Raw genomic sequence first — 22,116 nt, forward strand, 5'->3', positions numbered from 1 at the left:
GTGCGCTACCACTTTCTGGTTGTGTGGCCTTGGGAAATCTCTTAATACGTTGGGCACACTCAAGCCACCGGTAAGACAGAGAATGTAGATAAAAATCTAAAATTGTTTATACACCTTAGGCTGATCGGAGAATTAGGAAGACGTGACTTATTGTTTGGGATGTACAAGCAGCAGTAGGGGCAAGAATTAACACTGTGCGTGGATGCCTCTGTGTATCCTTTCAGGGGTTTAGGTCCTCCTATCATGCTGTTTGTAATGTACTGAAATGGATTCTGTGGCCTCGTGACGCGGGATGACCACATTGTTGTTAACTCCAGAGATAGTTTAGGTTGACATGCATACTTAAGAATCTAGGAGCGATGGGGCAGGGCGGAAGGCTGTCCTCTTCTGTACTTACGAATTGGTATGGGTTATATAAGTGTTCTTTTTGAAAGTGACTTTTTTTTTCCTGTCAACAACCAACTGGCCCTTAAGATCCTAAACAAGGTCCTTTACCGTTAACTGGTTTTTGCACTTGCAGATGAATTCCGAGATGCCTTCATGTCTTATTATTCTGCTCTTCCTAAAAAAGCATATTGTCATCTTCAATTAAGAGGGTTCCCGCCGGCGTGGTGGTGCACGCCTTTAATCCCAGCATTTGGGAGGCAGAGGCAGGCGGATTTCTGAGTTCGAGGCCTGCCTGGTCTACAAAGTGAGTTCCAGGACAGCCAGGGCTACACAGAGAAACCCTGTCTTGAAAAAACCAAAAAACAAACAAACAAACAAACAAACAAACAAAAAAAGAGGGTTCCCAAGCCATGCGTGGACAATATTAGTATTCATTCTGTCTTTGAAACTTGATCCTCAGGCTTTAGTACAGAGATCACGATAATAAATAGCAACTACGATATCACTATAAATTCTTTAAAAAATAAAACAAAGCGGGGCGTGGTGGCACATACCTTTAATCCCAGCACTCGGGAGGCAGAGGCAGGCAGATTTCTGAGTTCGAGGCCAGCCTGGTCTACAAAGTGAGTTCCAGGACATCCAGGGCTATACAGAGAAACTCTGTCTCAAAAAAGGAAAACCAAATCAAACCAAACCAAAACTTTTTTAGTTGTGGGACTGGAGAGATGGGTTAGTAATTCGGCCTACTGACTGTTCTTCCCTGGCTCACAGGCTCAGTTCTCAGCACCCACAAGGTGACTCACTACATTGGCAGCTCCAGTTCAAGGGATCTAATACCCTCTTCTGTCCTCCATGGCACTGCACAGACATACATGCAGGCAAAACACTAACACATAAAATAAGGGTAAATATCATTTTTGGTCTTAGTTATAATAGGAACAGGAAACCAGCTCTTAATTCTGAACATTTGCATCTAGGATAAGACTTCCTGAAGAACATGTTTATATGTCCATTATTTTGTTGTGATGGTTGGGAAGGGAGTGAGAGAATGAACTTAATAAATAGCACTCACTGTGACCACTGCTGTTTTCCACAGGGCTGTCCATCCTTGGCCTGCTGTGGTCACTACGATGGAGCAAGGATCAGAGCTGTCGGTTTCAGATTCAAATGTCACCAAGTGGGAGAGTTTAAAAAGCCTGATTACAGGTGAGGGGTCAAGATGATCTGAAACCTTAGGAATCTTGTTATAAAATGTGCTAGATACTGTGTGGAAAAGACAGTGTTCAAGGGGGCCAGAGAGATGGCTCAGTGGTTAGGAGCCCTGCCTGCACTTCCAGAGGTCCTGAGTTCAATTCTCAGCAACCACATGGTGGCTCACAACCATCTGTAATGGGGTCAAATGCCCTCTTCTGGTGTGTCTGAAAACAGCTACAGTGTACTCATAAGCATAAAATAAATAATTCTTAAAAAACAAAAACAAAATAGTATGATCTCTTAACCACTGAGCCATCTCTCCAGCCCCTATGGAAATGTTTTAAAACTAGTCTTACTCTTAAATCTGTGTGTTCACTAGTGGATTCCATGTTCTCATCTACCACACAAACTGAGTTTTTTGAATATGCAAATCCCAAGGACAATACCAACCTACAAACAAATTTAATAAGCTTTATTTGAGGTTTAAAAGGAAAAAAAGGGACCTAAGTAGACTGTCATATGAAGTGAAAACAAGATTGAGAAAACTCAGGAGGAAGAATGATCACCTTGGTTAGTGTCTATTAGTCAATCTGACAGGAACTAGAGTTGTCTGAGAAGAGGGGGCCTCGATTGAGAAAAATGCCTCTATCACACTGGTCTGTGGTGCATTTCCTTAACCGGGGATTCAGATGGGATGGCCAAGCCTGTTGTGGGGAGTGGCACCCTGAGCAGAGGGTCCTGGATGGTGTAAAACACAGGCTAAGCAAGCTTCTGGGAGCAAGCCAGTAAAAGTGCTCCCCCACAGTCTCTTGGTTCCGCCTCAAGTTCCTGCCCTGACTTCCTTTAGTAATGGGAGTTACCTGTGATGGAAGATGCAATCAACCCTTTCCTCGAGTAGTCATGGCGCTTATCATAGCAGCAGAAACCAAAGGGAAGGCACCTCGTGCTCACACACACACACACACACACACACACACACACACACACACACACACTGACTTTCTAATAATGCACGATGAAGCTTTCCATTGTTACTCTTTCTCGTTTCAGTTCAGTTCAGAATTTCCTTGTCAGGAAAGATAAGAGACTACGGTTAGATTTATTTATTTTTTTTTAAATTCTTGCAGGAGATGAAACTAAGGATAATTTAGGGACTGTTCAAAGCAGAACACCCAAGGCTGGTAAACTTCAAGAGAAAGCTCCAAAATGGTCTAAAAGACGTGGGCCACAGAATTCTAAGCATGACGATACAGAAGTATGCATCTGATATGGTCTCCTGGAGATGAGATCTGTTGTCATGGTTCTTATGAGAAGGATGGAAAGACTCTCCAGAGGAGGAGGGGAGACCTCACCATGGAGGATGGAGTTCCAAAGACTATGTCAACACTTGTGCCCCGTGGAATCCATCTTTTGGAGGGAAGCCCCACGAGTGTTCTAAATGCTGGGAACATGTCAGCAGTGATTCTCACCTCCATGTGCACCAGAGGACACGCAGGAAAAACCGTATAAATGCTCTGAGTGTGGGAAATGCTTTTCTAACAGTTCCCACCTGATTCAGCATTTGAAAACACACACAGGGGAGAAGCCCATGCCGTGTGTTGAGTGTGGGAAAAGCTTCAGCAATACTTCCCACTTTATTGTCTACAAGAAAACTCACACAGGAGAGAGGCCTTATAAGTGTCCTGATTGGAAAGGGTTTTGGCCTTAGCTCCCACCTTCTTAGACACCAGAGAGCACACGCTGGAGAAAAGCCTTACTCGGTTCAGTCAGAACTCCACCCTGGTGACTCATCGGAGGACGTACAAGGGAGAGAAACCTTATAAGTCTCTCTCTCCACTGTGGTGAGCCCTTCAGTCAAAGGTCCAATCTGATCGGGTACCAGAGAACCCATGGAGGAGAGAAACATTGCAGATGTCCAGACTGTGAGAGATGCTTCAGCAGAAATGCTTACCTTAGTTAGCACGGCAAAATACACATCCATGTCTCCCCAGTCTCAGCAAGTGGGGCGTATTGATTTTTTGTTTTGTTTTGTTATGTTTTTCGAGACAGGGTTTCTCTGTGTAGCCCTGGCTGTCCTGGAACTCACTCTGTAGACCAGGCTGGCCTCGAACTCAGAAATCCACCTGCCTCTGCCTCCTGAGTGCTGGGATTAAAGGCATGCATCACCACACCCAGCGGGGCATATTCTTGATGAGTGGACCCCCCCCCTCCAAAAAAAACAACAAAATGGTCCTGATCCTTTCGTTTTTGGCCTCAAAATTATTCTCAAGTCCCAGAGCCTGCTGGGGTTTCTTTTTTTTTTTTTCTTTTCTCCTTATTAGACTGTTAAAATTAAGGTGCTCTATGCTCACTGCTCTCTGAAGTGTCTGTGGTTATTTGCCAAAAGATCTAGAAAAAGTCAACTTCCCAAATTAATGCACGGGGAGACCCAGATCATCTTGGTATGAAATCCTGAGGGAGGGACACCACTAACATTGAATAAAAAGTAGACATTACTATCATAAAAAAAAAAAAATCAAGTGGCTAAAGAGATGTCTCAGAGATTAAGAACACTGGCTGCTTTCCCAGAGGTCCTGAGTTCAATTCCCAGTAACCACACGGTGACTCATAACCATCTATAATGAGATATGATGTCCTCTTCTGGCATACAGGAGTACATGCAGGTAGAACCCTCTATATACACATATACAGAATAAACAAACAAGGAAATAAATCTTAAAAAAAAAAAAAAAGCCAAAGCCAGGCGGTAGTGGTGGTGTCTGCCTTTAATCTCAAGGCAAGAGATAGGCAGATCTCTGAATGCCAGGTCTACTTAGAGAAAGACTCAGAAAAACCAATTATATATATGTATTACTCATGACTAAACAAAAAGACATGAAATTGGGAATTATGGTTGCAATTGAATTACCATATTTTGTCTTAGCAAATAGAGATAGATCCTTACTGGCTTTGTGGGTTTACCCAGGGAAAGCATACTTTTAAGAAAATACTGTGATTTCTTGAATGTTCTCTGTGTTTAAAAAAGAAGATTCATTTTAAACACTTCACTCATTAAAATTGTTTGTAGCATCTAGAACTGCAGTGCTGTACTACAGACTCAAATCATATATGTCAATTAAATATTGACTCAGACAAGATGAATCTTCGGACCCATTCCCTTTGTTGCACCAGCTACTTGTTGGGTTCTGAAGAACAGCATTTGACCAGTGGCTATTGTGTCATTCAAGTTCTTTCTAGGGCACCATTCATGAAAGATACTGAAGGATCCTTATAGATACTTCCTAAGTGACTATGACTGTGGCCTGGTGTTTTGTTTTCCTATTCGAATTATGATATTGTGGAAGTGGAATAGAGTTTTAAAGCATCGAGTCATGAGATTGATAATCAATGACTGTTATGTTCTAATCTATGTTTGACCAAGTGGATTATCTAGCAATGGCCTCATTGTCTTGGCCAAAATCAGAATAACAAGAAGGATCCTGAGTTCTATTTTTCAACGTAGACAGTCTTTTCCCTGAGTTAATTCTGTGTTTTACCTTCGGACAAAGTTCCTTAGTTCCAGGAGTGACAGTTTTAGTTTGCCTCTTTGTATGCCTGGCATATGGAACTGACAACGAAGATCTCATCCTATGTTCTGTGCAAATGCTGCTTTTTGAGTGTATTAGATACATCTCATTTTCTCCTATTAGTGCCCAAAGGTGGGAGACATTTAGGAAGGTTAAGACTCATTTAAGTTGCCTAGAATTTCACCTTCCAGTTGGTTGGACTTAGGAACATGGAGAGACACTCATTAGGAATGTGGTGTTAGGGCCAGAGAGATGGCTAGACTATTAAGAGCAATGGCTGCTCTATCAGAGGTCCCTAGTTCAAGTCCTAGCACTCACATGGCTGCTTCCAACTGTCTGTTACTGCAGTCCCATGGGATCCAGTGCCCTCTTCAGAAGTGCAGCCATACATGTAGACAAAATACATGTAAATAAATCGAAAGAAAGGAAGAAAAGAAATGTGGAGCTAGATAGAGTTGGCTGTGCCTGCTGCAAAGGGTTGGTAGGTAACAGTTCCATGAAATTTACTTCTTTCATTATCAAAGGATAAACGGGTTAAACAACTGTACCTGTTTGAATGACTTAAAAAAAGATCGCAGAAACTAATAAAGATATTTGAGAAGTGTTTAGGGTGAGACGTAAACCACAGATAACTAAGAACTCAATGAAAGCTTGATAATTAAATGGTACTGTTGAGTCTGAAACTCGGTTACAAGACAGTAGCTGTGGGTAGTATAAAATGATGTCAGTTTCATGAACGATGGCAGATAAACCGCTCAGTTACTTCTGTAACACCAAGGTAATGCCATTCTTGGAAGGCTGCTGTAAGGGTTGAATAAAAGTTTGCAACGCTCTGGCATAGTGCTTAAAACATAAAATGATCTTATTGAACAGTTCTACGATTGCTGTTGATTAGAACATTTTTTTTTCCTTTCTCTTTCTTTCTTTCACCGGAGCAGGATTTCACTATGTAGCTCTGACTGGTCTGGAACACGCTATGCAGATCAAGCTGGTGTCAAACTCACAGAGATCCTCCTGCCTCCCGAGTTCTGGGATTAAAGGCGTGATCCATCTCCACCTACTGACTTCTCTCATCTTCTTTAGTCCTCGTCGCCGACCTGTCACGTCCTCCTCGCCTTCCTAGCCCGTGCTCATCCAGTCCGCCCGGATGGCTCCGGTAGCTCGCCTGAGTTTGGGCTCCTCAAGGCCACCAGGAGTTCCTCCAGAGCGAGCTCCACCCTCCGCAGGTGGGACCAGAGGACACCGCGGCGGTCCTGCCGAGCGGGCACCGCCCCATCCGCCCACCGGCCGGGCGCCCACCCCACGCACCCGCCCCGCACCACGCAACATCGCCCTAGCGCCTCTACGACTGGCGCCGCGCGGAGTGCGCCGCCTGCCATTGGACAAACGCTCTATAGCGCCATCTCAGCCTACCGCGCGGTGCGCGCTCTCATTGGCTCGGACGTCGTGGGAGGCGGGGTCCGCTCAAGGGGCGGTGCCGGGTCGGAGCCCCGCCTCCCGGTCCCTGGGCTGGGCCGAGCCCGCCGGGCGGCTGAAGCGCGTGGGGCCGGGTTGCGAGCGGGGCGCGCAGCGGTTACTCTGGTTACTGTCCGCGAGGGATGCTGGGGACCCGGCGGGCAGGAGCCTTCGCCACGCTCTGAAGGACGCTCATCCGAGACAGCCATTCACCCTCGAGGAAGGCAAGTGTCGGTCGGACAGGTTCCCGACCGTGACTTCGGGGCTTGCTTGAGGAGGAATCTCCAAGGAAGGGCTGAGCTGCTAGGCTGCCGCGGCGCATCGGGACGCCGTGGCCATCTTTTGTTGGAGAAGGCTGCCGGGGCAGTGTTGCTAAGGGCAGCTTTCCCAGCACCTAGATCCTTCTACGCCCCCGACTCCTTCCTACTGAGCACCTGCTGCTGGTGACAAAAGACCGTTTACAGCGGACACCGAAGTATACAGCCACATTCGCACCCTTCAGCCCAATAGAGCTTCTGTCCATCAGTTGGCTGAATGAAAAAGTGTGTAATCAGGAGCTGCTGGAGTAGGCAGGCTTTAAATGCTGCTTTTAAAGATCTGGACAACTTAAGATACATTTGTACTCTCAATGATTTCAAAAATTGATCGCATCTGACTCGTGACCCTGAAACTATTGACTGGAAGAAGTTCGGCCGGTTGTTCCGGACCCCTTTGAGAACTCCATTTTGGGGACAACATTTTAATCACCGAAACCCTTCCGAGGAAAAAAAGCCCCCCCCCCCCAAAGAAACCCCAAAACACAAAAATCCTCAGCCTTGGCTGGTGCCACCAAAGAAGCCTTTTGAGCCATGTGGACTTTTCTTGGCATTGCTACCTTCACCTATTTTTATAAGAAATGCGGGGATGTCACCCTGGCCAACAAGGAGCTCCTACTGTGCGTGCTGGTGTTCCTGTCGCTGGGCCTGGTGCTCTCCTACCGCTGTCGCCATCGAAACGGGGGCCTCCTTGGCCGCCATCAGAGCGGCGCCCAGTTCGCTGCCTTCTCGGATATTCTCTCTGCTTTGCCTCTTATTGGCTTCTTCTGGGCCAAGTCACCTGAATCGGAAAAGAAAGGACAGCTGGAGTCCAAGAGGGTATGCCTGATGCCACAGTGGGCAAATGAATGGGATCTTATTTTAAACTTCAGATCAAGGTCACTGAAGTTTATGGTTAAACTTTGTGGTGGCTTAGAAGCTTCAGTCTTCTCATTTGACTGAGTTTCTTCCTTTTTCTAAAGTTCTGAACTGTGTTGTGGCTGCGATCTTAGGGAAGAGGAAAAGCATTTGTTGTCTGACCCTCAGATAGGGGTTGGGTATTGATTTGGTAGGAAATGTTAGGATTTCATTTGGGAGACAGACTCACTGTGGCTTTTATTTAAAATCCCTGGGTAAGGATGATTTTTGTACCTGAGAAGGGAGAATTGTGTGGCAGGTAAGGCTGCTTAGTAAATGTGATGGCAGACAGTAGAAAGTGACACCAATTTGAATAGCAATAAAGATGCCCAACACTTGAAAGTCTTGGGCAGAAATCTGTCCTCCTGCTAGCCATTGAAGCAATTAGTCAGTGCAGTCCCCTCCTAAGTCGAGTCATAGCTGAATGACAGGTTACCTTAGAGACTGGGTCTTTAAATATTTGTGGTGCCCTTACTTCGAGGGAATGACAGGGCCAGTGGTAGGTGATGAGAGAGGAAGAGGGCAAGTCAGATCACGTAGGACCTATTGGCCAGGGATATGTGAACTTTTTCTCCAAGAGCGTTGGGTAGATAGAGTAACAATGCTTGATTTTTACAAAAGTAAGAAGAAATAATATTTGAGAACTACATTGCAGTACACAGCAGTGCAAGAAGGGACATTGCTGTGAGGTTGAAGCTGGGTGCCCACTGTGCGTGAGAGTGGCCAGGATGAGTTGCCCACAAAGCAGTGCAGGCTTCGGGGTCTGCTTTCTTTGATAACACCCATAGTACACATTAGCAAGGTCGGTAGAAGAAAAGAACTTGGCTCAGAGTTTTGGCTCTGCCACCTGTTGCTGTAATGCTTTGGGGATGGTTCCTGTTCTCTTAGATGAGCGTGGTGCCACTGTCGCTGATTGTCAGGGAATGGAGTAACTTCATATTTGCAGAATGGCCGGTGCATAACCGTGTAATAAGTAACTGAGCTTTTGTCACTAGTCTAAATGTGGCGTACTCTGTTGGGAGTAGGGAGGGTGCTGGACTGGTTTCATTTTGGGACTGCTTCAGGCTTTCTCCTTACCTGGAAACCAGGGAGCCAGCTGCTGGCGTGAGTTCTGCTCAGTGCTCACTAGTGCATATGAGGAAAGTCACAAGTTGTGAGAGGCCTGCACCTGTAGATGCTCAGTGTAGAGTTGAGTAGTTCAATTATAGGATTGGTCCTGGTTCTGTATTCAACTCTCATTGTAGATATGCAGTGTTAGGCCTCATGTGGATTTCTAAATATGTCCATATAACATTTTCTAAATATATATAATATATATATATATATATATATATATATATATATATATATATATAATTTTATTGGGATATATACATTTCTTTTTAGTCAGTATTTTGATCCTGATTATATATGGTTTGGATTTAAAAATATACCATGGATATGACTTAATCATGTTTGGGGGGTAGTTCTAGCTTTTGCTCAAGATGTAAAAGTCCAGTGTGTTTATGTGTGAGTTACATGGTTTATGTCAACAGATTTGGAAAAATGATAATCCTTTTTGTTAAACAGTGCAGAAAAGAAATCAGTCTTTCAGAAACGACGTTAACAGGAGCAGCTACCTCAGTATTGACCTCGTCCGTGACGGACCCGGAAGTGATCATTGTGGGATCTGGTGTGCTTGGATCTGCCTTGGCAACGGTTCTCTCAAGAGATGGAAGAAGGGTGACAGTAATTGAGAGAGATTTAAAAGAGCCTGACAGGATAGTTGGGGAGCTTCTGCAGCCAGGTGGCTACCGTGTTCTCCAGGAGCTGGGCCTTGGAGGTAGGCTCAGCTGTTCTCGAGGAGTTTTGTAAATAAGTGCTCTTCACTCTGGACTGTTCAGGCTGCCCCCTCCCTCCCTCCCTCCCTCCCTCCCTCCCTCTGTCCCTTCCTTCCTTATAATAAGCTTTACATGAACTAAAATCTTTCTGTGGAAATGAGAGCAGAGGAGGAACGAACCGTATCTTCGTGTGAGAAGAGGCTCCCCAGACATAGTGACATAGTGAAATGCCCCCCAAAAAGTCACCTCAGAAATGGAGACATTCAGCTCAGTAACCAGAACTGTCATTTACACAGGGTGTGAATGCTCCTGGGGTGATGCTATTCCCTCCTGTCTTAAGTACATCTTCCATTCATTTAGGAAATATTTATTTACTGTTGTCTTTGAGTGAGGTGTTGCGCTGAGTACTAAGATGGACGAGTGATCAAGGCATCCTTGAGAAGTAGCACAAAGGGTTCTTAGCTGCGAGGTGAGCCCAGTCTGGAGGGGGCCAGAAGAGGTTGTTGAGTGCCCTGGAACTGGAGGTAACTGATAGGGAACATTGAACTGTGGTCCTCTGATCAGCCAGCTGAGACCTCTGTTGAGAAACATTTTTAATGGCGGAAAACAGAGGGTGAATATGAGGACAGTGGAGATGCATTGCTAGAGTATTTTTATGGCAATATATGATAAAGTAGGGAGAAGCTGATGTTGTAGCTGAGAGTGACAAATATATACATATATTTCAAAGATTTATTTATTTTATGTATGTGACTACACTGTCACTGTCTTCAGACATATCAGAAGAGGGCATCCAGATCCCATCACAGATGGTTGAGAGCCACCATGTAGTTGCTGGCAATTGAACTCAGGACCTCTGGAAGAGCAGTCAAATGCTCTTAACTGCTGAGCCATCTCTCCAGCCGGACAAATACATTTTTTAAGGAGATAGATTTACTGAGTTCCATAATTGTGTCGTCAAGGTCCATGAGTTCGACTGTCGAATTATACCTTATAAACACATAACAACTGTTATATGGCAGTGATAAGTATAAAAATAAACACATATTCTTCCTCCTGAAATGGCATCCCCATTGTTATCAGGCAAGAGAAAACAGGAGACAGGTAGGGAGGGCTCAGGTGCTGTTGCCTGGAGACTGACTTTGATCACCACAGAGGCTGGCTGAGAGTGGTCCTTCAACAAAGACTGAAAACATTGACAGGTGGTTTTTTAAAAAAAAAAGTAGATGAAATATAGGAAGACTGTAGAGGCTAGAGTAAAATCAGAAAGCTTGCGATAGGGAGTTGGGGAGTGGGGATGGTTTCAATAGTGAGAAGTTACCTCTGAGTAAAGAAATGGAGGAGAGTGAGCCTTGGAGAGACCAGGAGAGGACGAAGTCCAGGCCGAGCTTTTGCTTTCTGTGAAGAGCCACCAAGCATGCTGGACCTTCATGTTGTCAGTAGAGGAAAAGCCAGCTAAAGAAGGGGGCTCCTAGGGAGTGAGGGGAAGCCCCTGGGAACTGAAGGAACTAGTAAGTTTCATGTTTTAAAAGGCTAATCAAGAAGACAATCTGAAAGTATAGCCCGAGTAGAGAAAGGATCATGGAGTTAGGGCTGAGGCCAGAAGGAGGTTATCTGGATGCTATTGGAGGGTCAGTAGAGCTGATGACTTGGACCACAGTCGCAGTAGTTCAGGTGTGAAAATCTGCTGATGAATCAGGTGTCAGGTGTGAGAAAGGCAAGGCCGGTAGAACTTGCAGGGGCTAACTGCTGCCAGGAAGTCCAGGTCGGAGCTCTGGGCCATGGAAGTACAGAGGGCAGTGGGGCAATGGGAGACCAGCGGGCCACGAAAGAAGCAAAATGGCTTGAGCCATGCACACGACAAACATCCATACCTGGAGGCAAAACACACATACATGTAAAATACAGATATACAGGTAAATAGTAAAGTAGGAGTTTATCTTGATGCTGGGACAAACCTTCTCAAGTTTTGTCCCCATGCCCCATAGGGAATTTGAAGGCATGTGCTACCACATGTTCCAGTTTGATCACCAATTCTGTATTGCTTCCTATGAATCATTGCTATACTTGCTGTTCATTGTTTCTTCTATTTTAATGCTTTTCCTTTGTAAGCTTGATGTGTGATAGTAATGCTTTGTTTCCTCTGATATTTTTCCTAAATCACTAATTACCATTTTTTTTTTTTTTTTTTTTTTTTTGAGACAGGGTTTCTCTGTATAACCCTGGCTGTCCTGGAACTCACTTTGTAGACCAGGCTGGCCTCGAACTCAGAAATCCGCCTGCCTCTGCCTCCCGAGTGCTGGGATCAAAGGCGTGCGCCACCACGCCTGGCTGCTATTGGTTTTTAGATTTTCAGATTTTGAATTGGTTCTTTAGAAATGTCTTCTTTTGCCTTGTATTTTTGTTACTACTTCTTATACTGTCTTAAAGATAAAAACACCATTTTTACACAAGCCCAATACATACTCTGCTTTTTGCTTTTCTGTTTGATATACTAAAATTATTCTATAGTGTATCACGAATCAGTGTTCATATACAGTGGGAAAGATCAGCACTTAGGAAAATGTCCTCATTGGTTGGGGAAAGCTACTTTGTCATACACTGAATTTTTATGTATAAATTGGGACCTTTAAAATAGTTTTAATGGTATTGGATTTTCTCTTTTCCCCTCCGTCCTTTCTTTCTTCCCCACCCCCCTCCTGTGGCAAATATACTTGTTTCTACATTGGGACACATGGTGAGAAGGCCCGCTGTTTTCTGTATCTTAATGGACAGAGCAGATTCACTCAGGACTAGGTCAAGGCTGACTTCGTATCAAGCTGTCACAGATCTGCATGACTGTGCTGTTAACCTGAAGTGTATCTGTGGATTTGTCTTCTGGAAACCTTTTAAGATTTGTGTAACAGCGGTACCAGTTCAGTTCCCCAACTGGTCTTATAGCTTTGTAAAGCGGAGCCTCAGTTTCACTGTGTCTTTTTCTTGGTACCTTTCTTGGTAACTCTTAGCATATTAATAAAACTGTTTGAATTGAACTTTTCTGCAGATACAGTAGAAGGTCTTAATGCCCATCATATACACGGCTACATCGTTCATGACTATGAAAGCAGATCTGAAGTTCAAATTCCATACCCGGTGTCAGAAAACAACCAAGTGCAGAGTGGAGTTGCTTTTCACCATGGCCGATTCATCATGAGTCTCCGGAAAGCAGCTATGGCAGAGCCCAAGTAAGACCACAGCTTTAATACATAATGCTGAAGACTCAAACCTGGTCCTCCCATGATGATTAGTGGCTAAGAGGACTTTCTGTTCTTTTTTTTTAAAAAAAAAACCCAAACTTCTTTTAAAGATTTATTTACTTATTTTATGTGAGTACACCACAGTTGTTTTCAGACACACCAGAAGAGGGCATCAGATCCCATTACAGATGGTTGTGAGCCACCATGTGGTTGCTGGGAATTGAACTCGACTCCTGGAAGAGCAGAGCCATCTCTCCAGTCCTGCTTTCTGTTCTTGCAGAGACTGGAGTTTGATTCTTAGCACCCACATCAGATTGCTCACAACCCTCTGTAGCTCCAGTTGGAGAAGATCAAACGCCACCCCCTGCCTTCCTCAGACATCTGTACACATGCACGCACAAACAGAAAGAAAATGTTTTATGCAAGGGAAATTACATCAGTATTCATGAAAATTTTTGTCATGGTCTAGATGGCATAGGTATGATAAAGAACCCATAATAAAATATGTTCAGTGCCTATGTAAAGAATGTTAGAGAGTTCTACTTTAAGTGAGAATTAGGTGATTATTATTTAATTGGAATTTAGAGGGCATGTGTCTGTGTGTGCCCATTTGAGTCTTGTGTTTGTGGCTGTCACACCTTTTCTAGAGAGAACAGAAGACAAGAATCCCTGTCCCACTTACCCTGAGGGCCTAGTCTGACAGGACTGGCTGCTTGTCTGGATTATTAACTTGTATTAGCCTCTTGTCCTTTAACAATAACTAAGGAAGATTCTGCATTAACTTGAGAGCACTCATGTTGTTCACACAAACCCACGTGTTGACAAAGTCAAAGTCAGTGGACTTTTCCTTAGGGCTGAAATGTCCGGTGTCCATGGCCTCATGGCCTCAAATGGATACGTATACGAAGACCGAAACTGATGGTAATCTTCTGATGGATATGACTACTTTTCACATTTGCCATATGCCATCTTATTTTTAAAAAATGTTAACTTTTTTTTTTTTCAGAATTTCAAACATGCATATATTGTATTTTTATCTTTTTTAATCTTAATTCTTGTCAGATCTACCCCACCATGTCCTTATCTCCTCCCACTGTCTGGTTTGGTTTTTTTTTATATGTCTCATTGAGTGCAACTGTGCTACTTACATACTCATGGGTAGGAGGATGTCCACTGGAGCATGGTCAGCCTGTCACATACCACATCCTAAACTGTCTGTGTAGGGACTTTCACACCTAAGGGAACTTGCTCAAGCGTGCTACTTCAGCCACGTGTTTCTGTTCATCCTTTAGTGTAAAGTTTATAGAAGGTGTCGTGCTTCAGTTACTAGAGGAAGATGATGCCGTGATCGGTGTGCAGTACAAGGACAAGGAGACTGGGGACACCAAGGTGAGAGTTAGTAAAAAATGTAATCTCTTCCTACCCCTTTAAAATTCTGCATTAACTTGTGTATGTGTGAGAGTATGCCAGTGTGTGGGGGTGGGGTGGGGTGGGGGAAGGTCAGAGGACCATTTGTTCAGGGCCCTCTCTCCTGCAGCTGTTTTACCGAACACATTGTTATAGTCACAACTAGGAAAACATTGAAAACAACTAACTGTAAAATAGTTTCTAGTTTGTTAGTGTTGGTCTATTAAGGAGGAGGCAGTGGGCCGTTCTACAGGGTCACCCCTTCCTAGAGACTGGAGTGTGATAGGGTTATCTGGTTCCCTGCTCACAGTGTAGGAATGTGGAGTTGTTAGGCGTATAAAGATGCTGCTTCTATCTAGCTACTCATTAAACAGCACTGAGGGAAGTAATGTAATTTTATAATGAACCTGGGGAGTTCTCAGAGTCTCGTGATGAGGTCCAGTCTTCTGTGGCCCATGTGGGCCTTTGTCCGTTATGGTGGAGAGTTTTAATAGCAGAGGTACAAAGGGATAGGCCTCTAGGGACTCAGGATCAGGTGTGCATTCTCTTCCGCCTCTGTGAGAGTGTATTATGTTTAGATATCTTCCTTTTGGCTTTAGAAGCACGGGTAACTGACGCCGGGTGTCCCTCCTGCTCTCTGTTACAGGAGCTCCACGCCCCGCTCACTATTGTTGCGGATGGGCTCTTCTCCAAGTTCAGGAAGAATCTCATCTCCAGTAAAGTCTCCGTTACCTCCCACTTCGTTGGGTTCCTTATGAAGGTATGGAGGAGTGTAGTTGGAGAAAAACAAAAGCAAATAGAGATTTGAAAACTATGAAAGTATTTTCTTTTCTTTTTTAGGATGCACCACAGTTTAAAACCAATTATGCAGAGCTTGTTCTGGTCAACCCCAGTCCAGTTCTCATCTACCAGATTTCATCCAGCGAAACTAGGGTACTTGTTGATATTCGAGGAGAATTACCCAGAAATTTAAGAGAATACATGGCCGAACAGATTTACCCACAGATACCTGGTAAGAAATAGGACTGCACCCTGATTATAATTTACAGTCTAAAGCTAATCTCATAAAAGCCTTGTCCCAGTTTGACTGAAAGCAATGTCTGAATGAGACTCCGAGATGAGCATACCTGTTTGTGTACAGCGTGTGTTTCCGGTGATACCACACTATGGAGATGGTTAAAGTTGCTGTGGATTTTCTGTCTCTCATGAATTTGACTCATTTCTTCCTCTCATCTCTTAGTTGTGTTCAGCTGTACATGTTATGTATATCTATTTTCCCTTAGATTCCTTTGTCATCCCTTAACACGTATAAGGAGGTGCTTAGTGGATAGTTTTATTAATAAAGTAGGTAATTGGTGATTTATTGCAAGGAACTATGGGATAGCTACCACACACATACTGTTAAGAACTGTTTTATAGTTGATAAGGAGATGTGTGCTAATTTGAGACTGAAATGCTCACACCACTTACTTGGGTGATGGGATTAATTGCAGACCACCTGAAGGAGTCATTTCTGGAGGCCTCTCAGAATTCCCGTCTGCGGACCATGCCAGCCAGCTTCCTTCCTCCTTCCTCGGTGAACAAACGAGGTATCTTTTACATTATTTTATAATGCCACTATTACTTCCAGTAGCATGATTGAATTTGTAATCTGGCATAAAGTTGAAGCAGAGAGTTGGCTACCTTGGCCAGAAAGAGTGTTGGTTCCCGCAACAAGTTCCTGACATGGAAGCTTTGGGGTACGATTATTACTTAGCTCTGCCTTTGTAGGACACTGTGGCAGTCACTGGGAGAACAAGGGAGTTTCAGGTTGCCCGCTGGCCTGGAGGGAGCTGTGGTGGGTAGGGGCATGCAGTTGAGTTCATGGGGGCACTGATAACAGTTCCAGTAAAACTGCACCTATGGCAGCCTGGAGTCACTGTTTGGGGTTGTCCGAGGCTGAGAGTGGGGTTTCGCGGTGGAAGTGTGGCTGGGGAGGACATTGCTTGTGTATGAAGCTGCACTGGGATGAAGGTGATCAGTGGGATGGAGCAGGGACTGAATAGGAACGGGGTCTGCAGAGCCTGCTCCCAGGGAGCCTGAGACACGGTGGCATTTAAAGGAGCGCCCGTAGATGCCTGTAACTGGCATTTTTGGCAGGTGTCAATCGTGATTGATAGCTGCCATGGAGTTGTGTTTTACATTTTAAAGGCTTATTGTTTGGAGACGGGCTCACTGTGCAGTCCTCCGTGGACTGAAACTTGCTGTGTAGATCAGTCTGACCTCCTCTTTACAGAGATCACCAGTCTCTGTTCTGAGTGCTGGAGTTGGCCTGCCTAGGGATTTATTTTATTTACATGTGTGTTTGCCATGTGTATGTAGCACCTCAGAGGCTAGGGCATCAGCACCCCTGGAACTGGAGCTACAGATGGTCCTGATGTGGGTGTTGGGAAGCACACTTAGGTCCTCTGAAGAGTAGCAGGAACTCCTACCTGCTAAGCCATCTCTCCTCTCCCTCCCCACCACCCCCTTTTCTTTTTGAGAAAAGGTTTTATATAGCCCAGACTGAAACTAGATGGCTGAGGATGACCTTGGTCATCTGTCCTGCCTCTATTACTCAAGAGCTGAGATTATAGGCACACCACACACAGGGCAGAGTATGTGCTTAATAATATTTTTAATATTTAATTTTATCCTATATAGGCAATGGGACTTAAGGGTTTGTTTTTGTTTTTGGCATCAGCTTTGTTGAGATCGTAATTTGCTCAGTTCAGCCACAGAAAGCAGATTTAATTATAATTTACTCTTGGCTATCTTAGCTCCCATCAATCACAAGTTTGTTAGCACTAACGTTTTGTCTCCGAGCTGTTCAGGTTTTCATAGTCTTAGTTCTCTTTCCACAGGAGTCCTTCTTCTGGGAGATGCGTATAACTTGAGGCACCCTCTTACTGGTGGAGGAATGACAGTTGCTTTAAAAGATATAAAATTATGGAGGAAACTGTTAAAAGACATTCCTGACCTTTATGATGATGCTGCTATTTTCCAGGTAAGAACCTAGAGTTCTCCTCCCCTAGAATGGCTCAAAATAGATCTGTTGATGGATGAGCAGACTGGGACCCCAGTGGGAATCTATGTATGTGTGGGAAACTTATGGTTCATAATGGTCCTTAGTCTTGTTCAAACTGCATTTTTAATGTCTGTGGTTTAACATGTGTATAGCAGATTGGCCCAGACCATTTTTTAAATTTTATATTATTTTATTTTATTTTTGGTTTTTCGAGACAGAGTTTCTCTGTATAGCCCTGGCTGTCCTGGAATTCTCTCTGTAGACCAGGCTGGCCTCGAACTCAGAAATCTGCCTGCCTCTGCCTCCCAAATGCTGGGATCAAAGGTGTGTGCCACATGCCCTGAGGCCCAGACCATTCTCTGAGCTATAAGCTTAGCTTCAAAATCATGTGACCCATTGCTCTGAAAGAGTTTGGCAGTATTACCTGCAGATAGGCCTTGGGACAGATATTCTTTTGAGGAGATGATAAACATTAGCTTATGCTTTTTTCCCTCCTAACTATGTAATAAATAATATTCTTCGTTTTTAGGCTAAAAAATCATTCTTTTGGTCAAGAAAAAGGACCCATTCCTTTGTTGTGAATGTACTGGCTCAGGCCTTGTATGAATTATTTTCAGCTACAGATGGTAAGTATAGATGGTTTTAAGTGAAATGACTTGTAGATTTTTAAGTTTTCTCAGATAAGGGACTAAATTACCAAAGTTAGTAGTTAGTCTATAACCACACATCACCCGGCTTTACCCACTGCCATGTGGTAGTTCTTTCGGCATCTCAGCATCATGTGTCTGGCACTTCTGGGGGCTGTTGGCATTCCATAGAAAACACCTATAGCAGTATCTCAGGAACATGTTCGTTTGAGTCCTCTGGTCCACACTAGAGCATGTATATCCTCACACGGTAAAATGTTGCTGAAAGCCTTTCTGGCCAGCTATGGAGAAGCAGTGTGGTTTGAGTTTCTTTTGAAGCATTATTTACAACACGAATAGATGCCTCCAGCTGAGGTCGGAGCTTCTTCCCTGCTACTGTGCACAAGAGGCTCGCGCTGCAAACAGCCATGTGCTTTGCTTTGTTTGTTCCGTTATAGACAAGTTGGCCATTCTAGGTTCAGCGTTTATAATAATGAAAATGTGAGATTCTGAGCTAGGTGTGGTGGTGCATGCTTCTTCTCCTAGCAGCCAGGAAGCTGAGGCAGGAGGATTGGGAGAGCAGCCTGAGCTACATACATAGTAAGATCGTATTTCAAAACAAATGATACTCTGGCATTTGCACCCCTCCCCAATCCATGTATTAAACTCGCAAAGTAAAAAATTACTTTAAGAAACAGACAAAAATAAGGTAACCATCTGAGATGCTTCGAGCTCCTTGGTTGAGTTTCTTGGTGCCCATTAGCAGAGAAGGTGGGACTGCTTCTCATAGACTCCAGCCATCCACCCCCTCTTGCTAAACTCACTGTGATCTCTACCAGTCTGGACGAAGTGGAGTGGAAGTTAAAGTGGACAAATGAGAGGAAGAGAGTTCTAAGTTTTGAGTTTTTCTAAGCTATTGTATGTTGCAGTAAATATTAATTGGGGCTTTCTACCCCACCTTACATTTAGTTCCCAAATAAGAGACACAAAGCCTTTCTATTTATAATAAGCTTTAAAGCCCTAGAGCTGGGCAGATATCAACCTTCTCTGCTATTTTGTCTTCTTGTCATTAACTTCAAGATGTCACTTGCTGTGTACTGCCTGAGCCACTCCTACTCCGGACTGGCCAGCCCTCGAGGCCATGAGCTTGTAATTCACATACCCCACCGTGCCTTCTTCCTTCCTCCTCTTTCCTTGGTCTGTCTCAGCCCTGCCTACCTGTCTACTGCCCAGCTACAGGCTATAGGCATCTTTATTCAACTAACAGTTTTAAATTAAGGAGCGAGGTTTACACAACAAAAGCTGGCATATGTCTAGATCTTGGGATACAGAATTTAACATTATAATACATAGCAGCAGACCAAAAACCTACACATATCAACACTGCCACCAACGTTAAAGTAAATAACAGATCTGGGAGGAAAGAACTTTATAGGACAAGAACATACCATGTTTTATCCTTACAAATAACTCCTGTAAAGTCTGTCACTAAATTGTAAATTCCTCCAAGTATGTTTTATACATATATGGAAATGCCATAATGAACCTCTTACTTTATCCAGCTTAAGAAAACTGAATGTTTTACCATGACCAAACAAAGAAAGAAAAAGAAAAATCTAGCCATGGTAGATTTTATCACATGCTTTTGATCCCAGCACTCGGGAGGCAGAGGCAGGCAGATCTCTGAGTTTGAGGCCAGCCTGGTCTACAGAGTGAGTTCCAGAACAGTCGGTGCTATGTAGAGAGACCCTGTCACAAACAAAACAAAAAATTAGTTAATAATTTAAAAAATTATTTATTAGAAATTATTAGAAAAGTCTAGGCACCTTAAGAAAAGCACCCTGACTCTAAACTGTTAAATGGTTGTTAGGCTGTTCCGAAGGCTTCAAAATGCATAAAAGGGTTCCATGGACACACGTTAGCGATTCACTGCTTGATAACCTGATGCCAACGGTATGGCTTAGGCATCTCAGAACTTGGGCATTTTGTTAGAATTATGTTCTTATATATAAGAGCTTACAAAGTATTTGATGTCACTTAACTTAGAACAAAGTCATACGTAATTTAAAAGTAACTTGTAAGACCTAAGTATCAGAATCAATAGAAACAGATCATTCATACTATTACCCTGAGATTACTGATCTGGAACTGTGAAGGAACTCTTGGTTGTTGAATTCTAGGACTGTTTTTTGTTTGTTTGTTTTTGTTTTTCGAGACAGGGTTTCCCTGGCTGTCCCAGAACCCATTTTGTAGACCAGGCTGGCCCCGAACTCAGAAATCCACCCACCTCTGCCTCCCGAGTGCTGGGATTAAAGGTGTGAGCCACCACTGCCCGGCCCTAGGACTGTTAATAATTTCTACGTTTTATTTTAGATTCCTTGCATCAGCTCCGAAAAGCCTGCTTTCTATATTTTAAACTTGGTGGAGAATGTGTGGCCGGTCCCGTTGGGTTGCTTTCTATGTAAGTTCTGAGAGCAGAAAGGAAATGCTCAGTTCATGTGAATCTTTACCCCATGGATATTTACTTAGATTCTATTTCCCATTCATGCCCTAGTCACAAGTGGCCCCAAGAGGCAGTGATGTCTCAGTGGGTACCAGTGCTTGCGGCCCGAATTTGGCATACTTAGTTTGAGCCCTAGAGCCCGTGTAGATGGATAGACAGAGTTGTCCTCTGATCGCCACCTGTGCTATGTAGTGTGTGCCCTGCCTCCAGGTGTTATGCACATGTGTGTGTGCACACAGTAACAAGAGAAAGGATTTAAAAAGGAGCCTCAGGCAATGAGCACTGGGCAGCCCAGTGCTGGACTAGCCTCCTGGTGCAGACACACTGAGAATTGGACTGGGCTGCTGGACCCTTGAGTAACATTGACGGTTGGTTTTCACCTGTGATGTCATCGCTTGTCTGGCCCACAGGATCCAAGAATAACTGAGAACTCTGAATTCAAATATTAATCTTGCAGGCTTGAAATTTAGTAGTAGTTTTGCTAATGCAAACATATACTCGGGAAGTCTGAGAAGGGAAATTCTTCAAGGCACTTATTATTACAGATCTCCAGTCAGATCAGTTCTGAAGCCAAACCCAGATTGCAGTAGGCTTCATTCTGGATCTCATGATTAGTGGTAGAAAACAGCAGGAAAAATAAGACTTGAGTGAGCATGGCCGCCAGCTTCTCAAAGCACTCATTTCTTCTAAGTAGTTTTTTATCATCTTAAAGTTCATTCTTGTCATTGGATGTAACAGGCAGATGAGCTTGCTAAGTCCTCACATGTAGAGTGCATTAAGCTTTTATTGGTGACACATTTGAACCTTTGTGACTAATTTTAACCATGTTTCTTTCCTATTACAGACTGTCTCCTCACCCTCTGGTGTTGATTCGACACTTCTTTTCCGTTGCAATCTACGCCACGTATTTCTGCTTCAAATCAGAGCCGTGGGCTACAAAACCGCGGGCCCTTTTCAGTAGTGGTGCTGTCCTGTACAAAGCGTGTTCTATCATATTTCCTCTCATCTATTCAGAAATGAAGTATCTGGTTCATTGAAAGGGAATCTACGTGCAGTCAAGTCCCTTGGGGCTTGAAGAGGATGTATATAGCATAGAACTGTGTCACTTCCACAGTGGACTGGAGGACCAAGCTTGTGTATAAGCATGTAAATATAAGCCTTACTTTACAGTTGAAAATGAAGGTCAGAGAAGCTAGATGTTTAAAAGGATAATTGTTTCTACAAATCAGTGCTAACACTCAAGTTTTTCTTTTGATTTCAGTATTTGGGGTGACTCATTGGGACAAGCCAATAAAATGAAGAGTAAACTCTTACGTTCTTTTGGTTTTTGTTGTAGACATCTTTATATAGCTTCACGGTCCCAGAAAAGATAACCCAAGTGGGATAGAAAGAGCAGGTGTTAAGCCTGCCAATACCTATTCCTTAGTATGTGTGCATGTGTTTGGGCATGCCTGCTGGGTGTGACACACATGTGGGGGCTGGTCATCTTTACTCTCACGTTACAGTGTATATTTGAGGCGGGTCTCTTGCTCAGCCTGGAGCTCTAGGCAGCTTGTATTTTCTCTGCTAGTTCTAACCACAGGGGCCCTACTAGCTACAGGTTCAGGCAGACTCCTGCCATGTCTCGTCCTAGCAGATGACAGTTCCCTTACACAGGAATTTTCA

The 22,116-nt window shown here is 43.9% G+C and overlaps 1 protein-coding gene across 1 annotated transcript; it reads left to right on the top strand.

Annotated features, from left to right (window-relative positions):
- Positions 1–6,662: 6,662 nt before the first annotated feature.
- Positions 6,663–21,764, top strand: Sqle (squalene epoxidase). Its single transcript, XM_021216430.2, has 11 exons — positions 6,663–7,735; positions 9,383–9,635; positions 12,677–12,857; positions 14,162–14,258; positions 14,923–15,036; positions 15,117–15,288; positions 15,770–15,865; positions 17,159–17,301; positions 17,852–17,948; positions 20,322–20,409; positions 21,296–21,764. The coding sequence occupies exons 1-11, from the start codon at positions 7,451–7,453 to the stop codon at positions 21,486–21,488; spliced, it is 1,719 nt and encodes a 572-aa protein (XP_021072089.1). The 5' UTR covers positions 6,663–7,450; the 3' UTR covers positions 21,489–21,764.
- Positions 21,765–22,116: the final 352 nt, after the last annotated feature.

This window comes from Mus pahari, chromosome 17 (genome assembly GCF_900095145.1).
Source record: "Mus pahari chromosome 17, PAHARI_EIJ_v1.1, whole genome shotgun sequence".
NCBI lineage: Eukaryota > Metazoa > Chordata > Mammalia > Rodentia > Muridae > Mus > Mus pahari.

What these genes read in the sequence shown, in the direction of transcription:
- Sqle (XM_021216430.2), top strand. Translation starts at nt 7,451, where the DNA reads ATGTGGACTTTTCTTGGCATTGCTACCTTCACCTATTTTTATAAGAAA. An exon ending in GACAGCTGGAGTCCAAGAGG is followed by an intron (nt 7,736 to 9,382) that starts GTATGCCTGATG and finishes TTTGTTAAACAG; the next exon opens with TGCAGAAAAGAAATCAGTCT. An exon ending in TTCCTCGGTGAACAAACGAG is followed by an intron (nt 15,866 to 17,158) that starts GTATCTTTTACA and finishes CTCTTTCCACAG; the next exon opens with GAGTCCTTCTTCTGGGAGAT.